Source organism: Uncinocarpus reesii, genomic scaffold (assembly GCF_000003515.1).
Source record: "Uncinocarpus reesii 1704 scaffold_2 genomic scaffold, whole genome shotgun sequence".
Taxonomy (NCBI): domain Eukaryota; kingdom Fungi; phylum Ascomycota; class Eurotiomycetes; order Onygenales; family Onygenaceae; genus Uncinocarpus; species Uncinocarpus reesii.
In genome coordinates, this window is record NW_003052499.1 from 3,563,102 (window position 1) to 3,575,350 (window position 12,249).

The 12,249-nt window shown below is 36.0% G+C and overlaps 2 protein-coding genes across 2 annotated transcripts; one reads left to right on the forward strand and one right to left on the reverse strand.

Annotated features, from left to right (window-relative positions):
• Positions 1-6,628: 6,628 nt before the first annotated feature.
• On the reverse strand, positions 6,629-7,216 carry UREG_04200 (uncharacterized protein; the record flags this gene model as incomplete). Its single annotated transcript, XM_002544637.1, has 2 exons — positions 6,629-6,911; positions 7,122-7,216. The coding sequence occupies 2 exons, from the start codon at positions 7,214-7,216 to the stop codon at positions 6,629-6,631; spliced, it is 378 nt and encodes a 125-aa protein (XP_002544683.1).
• Positions 7,217-9,572: 2,356 nt separating this feature from the next.
• Positions 9,573-10,184, forward strand: UREG_04201 (uncharacterized protein; the record flags this gene model as incomplete). Its single annotated transcript, XM_002544638.1, has 2 exons — positions 9,573-9,575; positions 9,879-10,184. 2 exons carry the CDS (start codon positions 9,573-9,575, stop codon positions 10,182-10,184), a joined length of 309 nt encoding a protein of 102 aa, XP_002544684.1.
• Between the last annotated feature and the right edge of the window lie 2,065 nt (positions 10,185-12,249).

Consider the following 12,249-nt stretch of genomic DNA (forward strand, 5'->3'; position numbering starts at 1 on the left):
TTTCCCATTTCCCATAAAATTCTCAAAAGAGTTTCAATAATGCCTCCCCTTCCCCAGTTGGAATCCCTCACATAAACTTCTTCCCAAATGGTGTGGCAAAGGAATTCTGTGCTCGGGCTGCCAAGGATTTTATAACCCTTTTATTCAAGGCAATTTGAACAGAACAGGCCCCAAGTCTTACACCCACTCTTCTTAATGCTTCAACTGGCTGGTGTAACTGGGTTGTGAAATGTACCCAAACCATCAAATGTACCAATTGCTAATGGAAAGACACCAACCTGAAAAGCTTCTGAACTTGAAAAATCAAAAGAATATGATGGAAAGATAACTAATGATGCAGCCAACAAGTGGCTTTCTAAATGCTGATTGTACTGGAATTGAGAGAAAATCTTCACTGAAAGAGAAGTGACTGACTCTCAGAAAGTTGCTCTAGCCTCAATCTGGCTTACTGGAGATGCAGCTTGATGATGGGCAGCTGAAGAAGATCTAGTGAACTGAGATCTGAACAATCACATAATGTCAATAATGTGGCAAGAATTTGAAAAATGAATCACAACATGATACTCTGAGCTCAATGCTGATGACTACTAATGGAAGTGTCTTGTGAATATCAAGCAAAAAGAAGATGTTCAATTCTTCTTGATTGAACTTGATCAGATATACATTAAACTTGGATACTCTCTACTGGAACCTGTCTATATTCAGTTACTATTGAATGAACTGAAATCTGATGTTCTAGCAGAATGAAAATGAGAACACCAAAAGCTGACAATAAGAGACACTATTGTGAAAGTGTTGAAAGACATAGAAGAAGCCATGGGGATGGTGAGAGGCTGACTGACTTGAAGACATCATGCTGAGACTTCTGACCCTGATGCAATGAATTTGAGTGCAATGAACACAACTCTTGATGATATGGAGATTGATGAAATCAATGCAATACTTCAAAGACTGAATCCTCTGAAGAAGGACTCATGGATGTGGTGATTGTGGTGCTGTAGAAACAAAACTTGTTATATTTGCAGTCTGAGAAGCCATGGTGTGGGCACATGCCCAGATAAAAAGAATTTGGATAAGAAGCATCTGAGAAGGAAGAGGAAGGAAAAGGACAATGCAAAATCTGAATTGAGAAATAAGAGAAGTTAGTGAATGCAGAGACACTTACTGATGTTCTTTATGAAATCTCTTGAATTAATGAGATTTCTGATCTTTTCAATCTGCTGAATCCAGCAGAAGTTCTTAAGTTGAAACTTTCTGATACTGAAATGATTTTAACAGATGCTGAACACCTCAATGCTGCAGGATTGAGATTGATGCTTTATCAAGAAAAGATAGTAACATCAGATTCTGATAGAGCTGAAATAATTCAGATCTTATTGGATTTGGAAGCATTGACTGAGTTTGTCAGTCAAGATCTAGCAGCAAGAATAAAAGTGAAGCTCATTTTCTTAAGAAAAGTTATTTGATTACTGAATAAAAGATGTATGTGGTTCAATCATTAAATCTACCTCTATCTTGAACTTGACTTGTTTAAATGCTGAATTGCTGCAAGAGTTCTCAACAACTTTGAATATGATCTGATTTTTGAAAAGATATGGCTGCAGCATTGGGATCTGCACATAAGCTGGAAATTGTTGATGATGTCAATTACTGATTGAAGAAAGCAGTGCCACATGATACTGTCTTGTGACATGCAACAATACATGCTAGCTGAAGCTGAAAGACTTAATCTAATAATGACTCATCAGTTAGCACATGCACTTTGAAAGTCTATGATGGAGTGTTTTCTATATGTGCTCAAGAAAAAGAAAGGAGAAGAGAAGAAGAATACTTCTACTGAGAATTCTAGATTGAAAAAGTTGCTTGATAACTATAGTGATGTTTTTCAGAAGAATTTACCACTGAAATTTCCACCAGATCAACTGTTTAAAATGAATATTGACATGGAGAATTTGAATCTGATAAATATCTGTGTCTATTCTCTATTGCAAGCACTTCTGGAAGAACAGAAGTGGCAAATTAATAATTTTTTGAAATGAGAACTGGCCCAACCATTGACTAGCTCTTGAAGTTTTTCTGTTCTATTTATGAAGAAGACAGAAGGAGCATGGTGAATGTGTGTTGACTATTGAATTCTCAACAAAGTCATCAAGAAAAATAAGTATCTGTTGTCTAGAATACAGAAATTGCTGGACACTATTGAAACTGCAAAAATCTTGTTAAAAGTTGACTTAGCAGCAGGTTTCTGACAAGTTTAAATGAATGAACTATTAATAGAAAAGACAGTCTTCAATACTTAATGGAGAAAGTATGAGTTTCTAGTAATGTCTTTCAGACTCACAAATGCTCTGCTCTTGTTTCAAACAATGATGAATGTTATTCTAATAAAGTATACTGATACCTTTTGTCTGGTGTATCTTGACAATATTATTGTCTTTTTGAAATCTGAGGAAGAATATCTTGAGCACTTGAAGAAAGTATTTAATGAGCTTTGTGTGCACAAGTTATATGCTAAGATGTCCAAGTGCATCTTTTTAAAGAATGAGCTTGAGTACTGTGATTATATTGTTGGGAAGGGGGTCATTCAACCACTACTGACAAAGATGAATATGATTGTGAATTAATCTGTACTGAAGAATGTGCATGAAGTTCAGCAGTTCTTAGATCTTGTCATGTTTTATTAATGATTCATAAAGAACTTTGCAAGAATTGCTGTGCCTCTATCAAATCTTTTAAAGAAGTTGAATGAGAAATTGAGAAAGAAGAAGTTTTATCTGATAATCTGGAATGTGTCTTGTCAGATGTCATTTCTGAAATTGCATGAGATGATAATGAAGAATTCTGTCACAATTCAACTGGATAGGAACAAAGCTTACATGATTGAGATGAATGCATTGAAATGAGCTGTTGGCTGTGCTCTTTATCAGATGAGAGACAACAATCTCCTTCATTCTGTTGTGTTTAATGGTAAGAAGCTTTTGGGGGCTGAACTGAACTATCCAGTTTATGAAAAGAAGCTTTTAGTGATAAAGCATGTGTTGAAGATGTTCAATTGATATATTGACAATGAAATGCAGATCACTATAATCACTAATCATGAGAGTCTGCAGTATCTTCAGACAATGTATAAGCTGTTGAAATGTCTTGCTTGTTGAGTTGTCAATTTTCAGAAATATGACCTGTTAATCAAATATTGCTCAGATAAGAAAGCTATTGTTTCTGATGTCATCAGTAGGTGTTCTGATTTTCTTAATCAAGAACTGATTAATATTGCTCAAGAAGAGTCTCTTGCTGCTCTCTATAGATGTGCAGAGGAGAAGTGATATGAGATAATGATGATCTATCTTTAATTAAAACAACTGTCTGATGATCTGACACTTTACTGATCAGTTGAGAAGATGAGTCATATGTTCTGATATGGGAAATTGGATCTGAGTGATAGATATAATGAGATGCTTGTTCAGATTGTTGACAAAAATATGAAAGTGCTGTATATTGAAAAGTCTTTTTGAAGTGACTTGATTTAATGAATGCATGATGAATTTAATCATCTTGAGTGTCCAGAACTTCTAGAAGTTGTCTGATTCTGCAGCTACTGATCTGACATGAAGATGCAGATTCAGAATGAGATCAAGTGATGTCTGAATTGTTAAATTGTGAAAGAATCAAAAAAGAATTTAGAACATGAAGAAGCTCAGCACATGATAGATGTAAGTATAAAGTCTTTTAAGAGATGAGTCATTAATCTTATAGAAATCTTGCCCATGACATTCAACAGAAATTAATGAATTATAACAGCTGTTGATTATGTGACCAGTTGACTGATAGCCAAATCTCTCAAGAAAGCAACAAATAAAGAGATTGTGAAGTTCATTCACAATAAGATATTTATTAACTTTGATGCACCATGTGAGTTGTTGTTGAATAATGGTGCCAATCTTCTGTCAGAAGCCATTCAACACTATATGATAATATTAAAAATAAAGCATCACATGACAACATCTTATCACTTACAAACAAACAGAAAGATTGAGAATTTAAACAGTCTTATTAATAAAATGTTAACAAAATATCTTTTCAGCAAGTCAACTAGACTTTGAGATGAGTATCTGTCACAAGCTTTATTCACTGCACACATATGTTTACATGTGACAAATAAGCTGAGCCTCTTCTATCTTCTATATGATGTGCATCTGTGTATTCTGTCTGATGATAACAAATCAATTTCAGATGATGTCTCTGTTGAGAACACAGACAAGTAAATTCAGAATGTTACTCACACACAGTTGTTAGCAAACAAACTTCTTCTCAACTGGGCTATCAAATCAAAGCATATATAAGATGATGTAGTCTGTGAAATGAATTTTGAAGTCAGAACATGGGTCCTCATTCAGAATGAGAATTCAGAGAAGTTTCAATCATAATGATTTGATCTCTATTGAGTGATCAAATCACACCTGCTTGAAACATATGTGTTGAAAGAATCAAGCAGTCAGATTCTAAAGAATCTTATCAATAATTCAAGATTGATAAAAGCAGAAATAGAGAATTCAGAAGAATTATAGTCTTTGTCAGCAGTAACTCATGCTCTAAAGAAGAAGAATCTGTCAGTTGAAAGATCTATAGAGGTACAACACATTGTGGATGTGTATGAAAATGAAGTTACTTTCTATCAGAAACTATCAACAATCATCAAATATGAGTGAAAGAAACTCAAAAATGGTTTAGAGGATGATTCAGTTACTGATAGAAAGAAGAGAGTGATTACACATAGTATCATCAGAAAAAAAGATCAACAGAAAGATGATACTGTCTTGAGAAGTAATCAGCTCTCTTACAGATTGAGCAGTAAGCACAAAACTTGATTCCACACAGAAAATCAAGATGAGTCAGAATGTTTATTGGGATCAGAACAGAAGAAATTCAGCAATAAATGAAGAGATATCTCTGATGATGATATGTTGAGTAGAGTAGAGAGAAGAGTCCAACCTGTTACTGATTTGTTTGATGGACTCTTTGCTGTTGTGATTTAGTTAAGACTCATGATTATAGGTTGTTAAGTGATTATTCTAGCTATGATGAAGTTGAGAAGAATGAAAGACATTAATAAACAGTTTCTTGAATTTTCTATCAACTATTTTACTCTATCTAGAAAAATAAATGAAGTGCTCAAAGACACATGATCCAGATCAGAGAAGAGTCTATCAACTGTAATTGAATTCTGATGACTTCACAAACTCTTTCTTCTCTGCAACCTTCTTCAATTTCTCAATATGATTGAGAATCTTATTGTAAACAAAAATAACAGCTGCACTGGCAGTGTGGAGTTGTTTGATGTCATCAGTAGAGTTCTTTAGAGAGCTCATAAAAGACTGCAAATTGAGATATGACTTTAAAAAAACACACTCAGATGTCTTATCAGTGTGGGCAGACTTGATTTTTTCTTTAATTGGGATAGACTTGTTCTTTGATGACTTAGTCTTGAGAAACACAACAGACAGGAAGATTTTGGATTGGAATTACTGTCAGAAGAAGAGTTGATCTTGAAGTCTGAATGAAGAGAGCAGAGATGTGGAGAATTTGATCAGATACAAGAGACACAGATCTTTTTATCAATCTTCTTATCTGTTGAGCTTGTGGCAGTGACACAAAGCTGAAAAGAACTGTTGCTGTAAGAGCATGAAAGACAAGATTTTTCATTAATCTTTCTGTGAGTGTATACAACAACAGCATTTGTTTGTGAGCTCCTACTGATAAACTTGATGTCAAGAAGAAGATTCTCAGGAGAGCTACCCCACCATTGAACAGATTGAATTATAGTGAGCTGACTGATAGCTTGAGCTGCTTAAATGATAGACTCAATAAAGAAGTGACAGAAAACACAGACTGTGAAATCTAAAATCTTATAGACAGTGACATTGATATTGAGAAAGACAGTTACAATGCAATGAAAAAGATCAGTAATCAAATCAGAATTTGAAGAAAAGAGTGTGACAAAGTTGTTACAAATCAAATCATTATTGACAGATAGAATTTTGGATGGAGATTCAGAATTCTCTGGTTCATCTCAGATTTTGATATATCTGAGAATGCTGGATTGGAGAATCAACTCAACAGATTCATATCTGAGTTCATAATTAAAAACTTCAGTGGTGTCAGATTTGAATTCACAAACAGACAAGAAAGAAGTAACAATCTGATTGAGAACAGCAGAACAAACAACAAATTGCAGATTAATATTATCAGAAAGATTGACAATGTTCTTGAGATGAGTGCTAGGAGTCTTGATCAGAAGAGCATGAGAAGAAACTCAACTGAAATGTTTTGGCAAATCAAGAAATTTGTTCAGCAAGAGATTATAGATGATAGATTCAACATTTAATTCACAATAGAGCAGAAAGTCAATTGGAGATGTACTCTGGAGCAAAGAATCACAAAAATCAAGAGATTTCTGACAAGACAATAAAGATGGTGGCATTGACTTCAACTCTGTGCCACAGGAGTCATCATTATCACTAATAAAGTCAGAAGTGATATCAATGATGGAGTTGATAGTCTTTGAGACAACAGTGGAATTGGTTTCAGCCAAAGAAATAGAACTAGCAGTCAGAACAATGAACTCTTCAATTTAAATAACAGAGTTCACAACAGATTTCTTGATATCAGCAGACAGAACAGTGGACTTTTTGATTTGAATGACAGAGCTCATGATGGATTTCTTGACAGAGATGATAGATTTCTTAAGAAGTTTCTCAGCAATAATAATGAATTTTTCAATGAATATTGAAAGTTGGAGCATAGGCTCTGGCTCTGCATCACTGAGACCATTATTGTCACTGATATTATCATTCATGATATGAATTTCAGCAGTAAGATTGACATCAACCATTTCAGTATCTGCACCATTCTCACTATCCACAAAGAGATCAGAAGACAACCATTGCTTATTGATAACAGCAGTAGAAAGAAGATGCTCACAATGTTCAACTTTATGATATCTTTTCTTTTTCAACTAAGATGACACTGCTTGGAAGATAAGCCTATGAGAGTGACAGGTCTGAGAGAAGAGCCACTTATCAACTTGAGTGCAATGGTTCAGATCAGCAAGATCTGATACAGACTGTTTATGATCTGATTTATGTCTGCAGCTTAACAGAGAACTATCAGCAGTAGTGAAATGCTTGAAAGAAGAAGTTTTAGATGATCTTGAAGACATTTTGAAAAGAAGAAGATAGAATATAACTTTAAGTTGAGATAGGTGACAGACAAATAAGAACAGTGACAATAATGGGTCTTTGAGAGATATAGAAAAAGAAACTGAGGATTGATGTACAACAAGACAAACAACAGAGATGATGAAGGAATGAGAATGAGTGATGGATAATGAATGAGAAGAATAAACAACCACAACAGAAAAAGAAAGAGAGAGAAAGAAAGAAGAGAAGAGAATTTGTTGATATTGAACACATGTTGCTAGATTGGGAACAGCTGATGCTAGTAATTGATTGATTATATAAGAAAACAACAAAAATATTAGCATTTAGACTGGATTGCAGGACCAGTTCTGAGATTTCAAATCCCATGAGCATTGGTCTCAGTCCCAAAATCTGATTGGGAATTTGTCCCAGAACCAGCCATCTTGCTCTCATATTCCATTCTGGTGAGAAACAGGACATGGAATCTCATTCTGCACTCAAGTAATTTCCAGCTGACATCATTCCAGTATGAGATTCACATCTCAAGAACCTTCCCATTCTGCAGTAGATGGCACTGGTTCTGATACTGGACAATCCAAGATGAGATCAGAATGGGACATGGGTTTCTGATTCTATGTTTCATTATGTATAGCAAGAAGCTCAAATTGCTTCTAAGATGCTAGAACTGTTACCAAAATTTGTTACTTTTTCTACAGTGTGTATCATGATCAATGAAAAACTCAATATCCTCAGAAATGATTCATATTAATGAATAATGTTGAGGCTATTAGCCAGCTCAAGCCAGTCCAACAAATATTCATCTAGTTAGACAGATTGGTGCTCTCTACCTCCATCAGCTCATCTTTCTTCTCTCCTTCTTCTTCTTCTTCTTCATTGTTATTGTTCTCTTTCTCCTCCTCATCTTCAACAGGTTCTCACAGCATCTTCAGTGGTGTCTTAAAGTTGAACTTCCACCACCACACAACAGAGCCAGAGGCCCCAGAGGTGACAGAAGTGGCAGCACAGGCAGCAGAAGCAGAGGCAGCAGATGCAGCAGGACAGACAGCACAGCAGGCAGAGGTGGCAGTGGGGGCAGCAGAACAGAAGTGGTTGGCTGTTTTGATTGATTCAAAAAACTGCAATCCAATTATGGAGCTAATTCTCATGATCAGACACATATTCTCAGCATTGACAGTCACATGCTTCTGATGCACCATTGCCATAACTGAGCCTTTTCAATTTGCATTAGTCATATGAATATCAACTTATACAATTGTTAATACTCACACTTGAACAAAGTAACAATGATTGCCTCCACAGCCTCTTGAAGATTTTTAATGACAGTATGTTGTCAGTGGATATCATGATCTCAGCCACAGTTAATGATGATTTCACAAATCAATTGCTGAAACACAGCTGCAGGGATAATAAGATCTGTGAACCTTTGAAGATGTTTAATCTTCTGAATCACACCTAAATGATTCAATTAGCATCAGAACTGTTACTAAAATTTGTTACTTTTTCACATACAGATATCAGCTTTCAACTGATGTCAGAGGAGTTGAGGGTGGGAAGTCTTCTTTTTGAAGACTGTCAGACCAGCCTTTGAGTTTGCCTTATATCAAGTTGTCTTGGCAGCTTCCCACTTCTTTAGTGCAGCCTCATACTGCAACTCATCACTGGTTTTGTACTGGCCCAGTGTGGGGAAACTCAACACAATTCATTGTTGCAGCAGCAGGAAAATGGATGAGATGAAGTGAATGAGAGTGTTGAGATGGTTTGTGGGGAGGCCAACAAACAGCAAATGAAATTGATAATGGTTAGCCTACAGAAAAGAAAGAAGAAGAAGAAGAAGAAGAAGAGAAGATAAAAATACTGATTTTATGTCTTCTGTCTGATATCATGATACTGCAGCAACTGGTTATGGGTTTATAGTAAACAAATTGGCAGCTTGATATTGTGTCAAAACAAACATATCACATTGAAATAAACATATCCTGATATGGCAACAGTAGGCAGCTTGATATCACATTAAAACAAACATATTGTGTCAAAATAAACATATCTAACATTGCATGACAATGTAGTAAACTGCATAGCAACAGTAGCCAGTATAGGAGCTTGATATTGCATCCAAATATTTCAGACATTCTCATCTCATTCTCATTACAAAGTCAAATGTGTCTCAAATCATCCAACATTGCTACCAATGGATGAAATGACTTCATGAGATGAATATTTGATGCATAAGAAGACCTGTGCTGTGCAAGAGAATAGACAGACTCTAGCTGGGCAAGATCAGAATGTTTTTAAAGTCAGGGAGGCAGACCACAAGATGTGTCATGATACTCTTCAGAAGCTTCAAGCTAAGAAATTATGGTGTGTATCAGACTATCAGCAGCAAACTGACTTATATCATACTGACACAGATCACAGAAAGAATGCCAACAAGCAAGAGCATCAGACAATGGAAGATCAGACCATTGAAGAGCTCATGGCCAAGTGATTTGTCAAGAGCAAGTCCAAGAAATACCACAAGCACCAGGTGCTAGTGGCCTGTGAGAAGCAGAAGACTGAGAAGAAGAAGAAGCATGATGAAGAAGTCATGCAGATGCAAGAAGAGATCAAGAATAAGATATGTTAAAAAGTAATGAAATTTAGTAATGATTCTAACACATTTAGATCAAAATTGAACTTGCAGTGCATCCAATTGCTGTGTGCATTCAGGTCTGTGCCCATGCAATGATGACTGCCCTTGAAGTCAAAGTTATGGCACATGAGCACAATTGTCTTGCTGCTGCTGGTCTGTTGAAGGATGAGGTGGAGGAGGAGATGAAAACATTTCAGAGCCATTTGCAGGCTTCATTGAATGAGGAGATGCTACCACCACCAGAGGAGGTGGGTGAGAAGAAGTTTGAGATTGTTGTCTCTTCTGATGAAGAGAAGAAGAATGAGAAGGAGAAGAATGACTGGATTGTTAATGTCTAAGAGCAAATAGTTTACTTATAATTTAAAGTCATTGTCAGATATTTGCTCCATGAAAGAAGCAATTCATGAATATTGCCTCCATGCAAGAAGCCTTCCATGGATATTCTCATCATAAAGAAAGTCATTGTCAGAACATTCTCTCTCTCTTTTATAATATAGATCATAAAACTCTTCATCATGCCCACTCTCAATTCAATATTCTTCAGAATCTTCATCTTCAATAAATCTGTTGCCAACTTGTCATCATGAACCCAGCCTCTCAAGAAAGTGTTATCATAGACAATGATGCATCATCTTTTACTGAAGTCCCTTCTGAATTAAGTCAGATGCTAATTGAGAAAGTAGTATATATAAAATGACAACTGGAGCACACAAAGATCTTTGCTATCTGATGGTCAACAACAGAGACTGCTCAGTTGATTGGGGAGAAGAGAAACTGAAATCCAAATTGAGCTGTCAAAAACTGCCACTCAGACTTCTGAGCCAAATATGATCAAGCAGCTGAGCTTTCAAGTGGCACCTCAGTGGTGATCTGCAATAATTGTCAGGCAGTTCTCAAGCATCCAAGCTTTACTGAAAATGGCACAAGTGGGTTGAAGAAACATCTGTGTAGTGCAGAGTGTGGGAAGACAGGGAGTGGATCTCAGGATTTATGACAGTTGATGGTAAGTGGTTATTCCATTTCTCTATATGAAAAAGTAACAAATTTTGGTAACAGTCCTGATGTTCTAGGAGTCAAATTGGAAATGTTCTTGAAATATATCATCTATTTCTGAATGCAATCTAGAAAACTTTCAGCAGCAACTTGTGTGAACTGTAATATCTCTGAATCTCTCCTTCTGTGCAATTGAAAACCCAATCTTTAAGACAATGATGTCAATGCTCAATTCTTCAATGACAAACAACATTCCAACTCACAAGGCACTGTATCAGGTCATGAACACCATGTATGATAATCTTTTTAAGACACTGCTGGCTGATCTTGATGTGACAACAAAGATGTCTTTGGCAGTGAATAATTGGACAAGTCCCAACAATCTTGCTTTTATGGCAATCAATGGATATTATATTACAAAGAACTGGGAGTACTGGGAACATTTGCTAGATTTTGAGAGCTTACATGAAGTTCATACAGAAAAGAACATGGCAGAAGTTCTTATAAAATGTCTGACTGCATGGAAGCTAGACCACCAGCTTCTAGCAATTACAAGCAACAACATGTTTAATAACAATACAATGCAATTGGAGCTGAAGGAACAACTGTGGCCAATATTGACAAGATTTAATAGATCTGCTGAATGAAACTCAGAAGCTGGAACAATATCCTGTCTGACTCATGTGATTCAACTTGTGGTTTGAGAGCTTGTCTGCAAGCTCAAGATTCAGCCAGAGAATGATATGTTGTCAATAATATTTGATGAAGATGATCTTTAAAAGAATTTCTCATCAAATAACACCTTTGCAAATACACTCAAAAAGATAATGAATTTTGATAACAGTCTTGACACATTTGGAGCAATTTACTAACTGTGTGACTGATCTCAGCTTCAACTCATGACTAATGTCATCAATGCATCACCTCAACTTGTGGCTCAATTCCAAGAGTATCAACAAACCAACAAGCAGAAGATGATCCAGGATGTCCAAACCCAATAAAATTCAACATATGAAATGTGTGTACAAGTGTTAGTTCTTCATGAAGTGATAGATGCATGGAATCAAGAATCAGCAGCCAAATATCAGGCTCTACAACTTTCTGAGAGTGAATGGGGTCAGATGGAGTACATGGAGAAGCTTCTGTTACTGTTCAATCACTATATCAAGACAATATTGAGGACAAAGGGACCAACAATTCATATGATGTGGGCAACTTACAATCATCTATTTGCTCATTTGGAAAATGAGGAGATGACAACAAAGCATTGGAATAATGTGAGTGAGGCTATAACTGCAGCCAGATGCAAGTTCCAGAAGTACTATGGAGATATAGAGCACCCCAAGATGAGCTGCTGGCAGTAGCTGCTGTTCTTCATTCAATTTGTTGCATGAGGGCATATGATCCAGA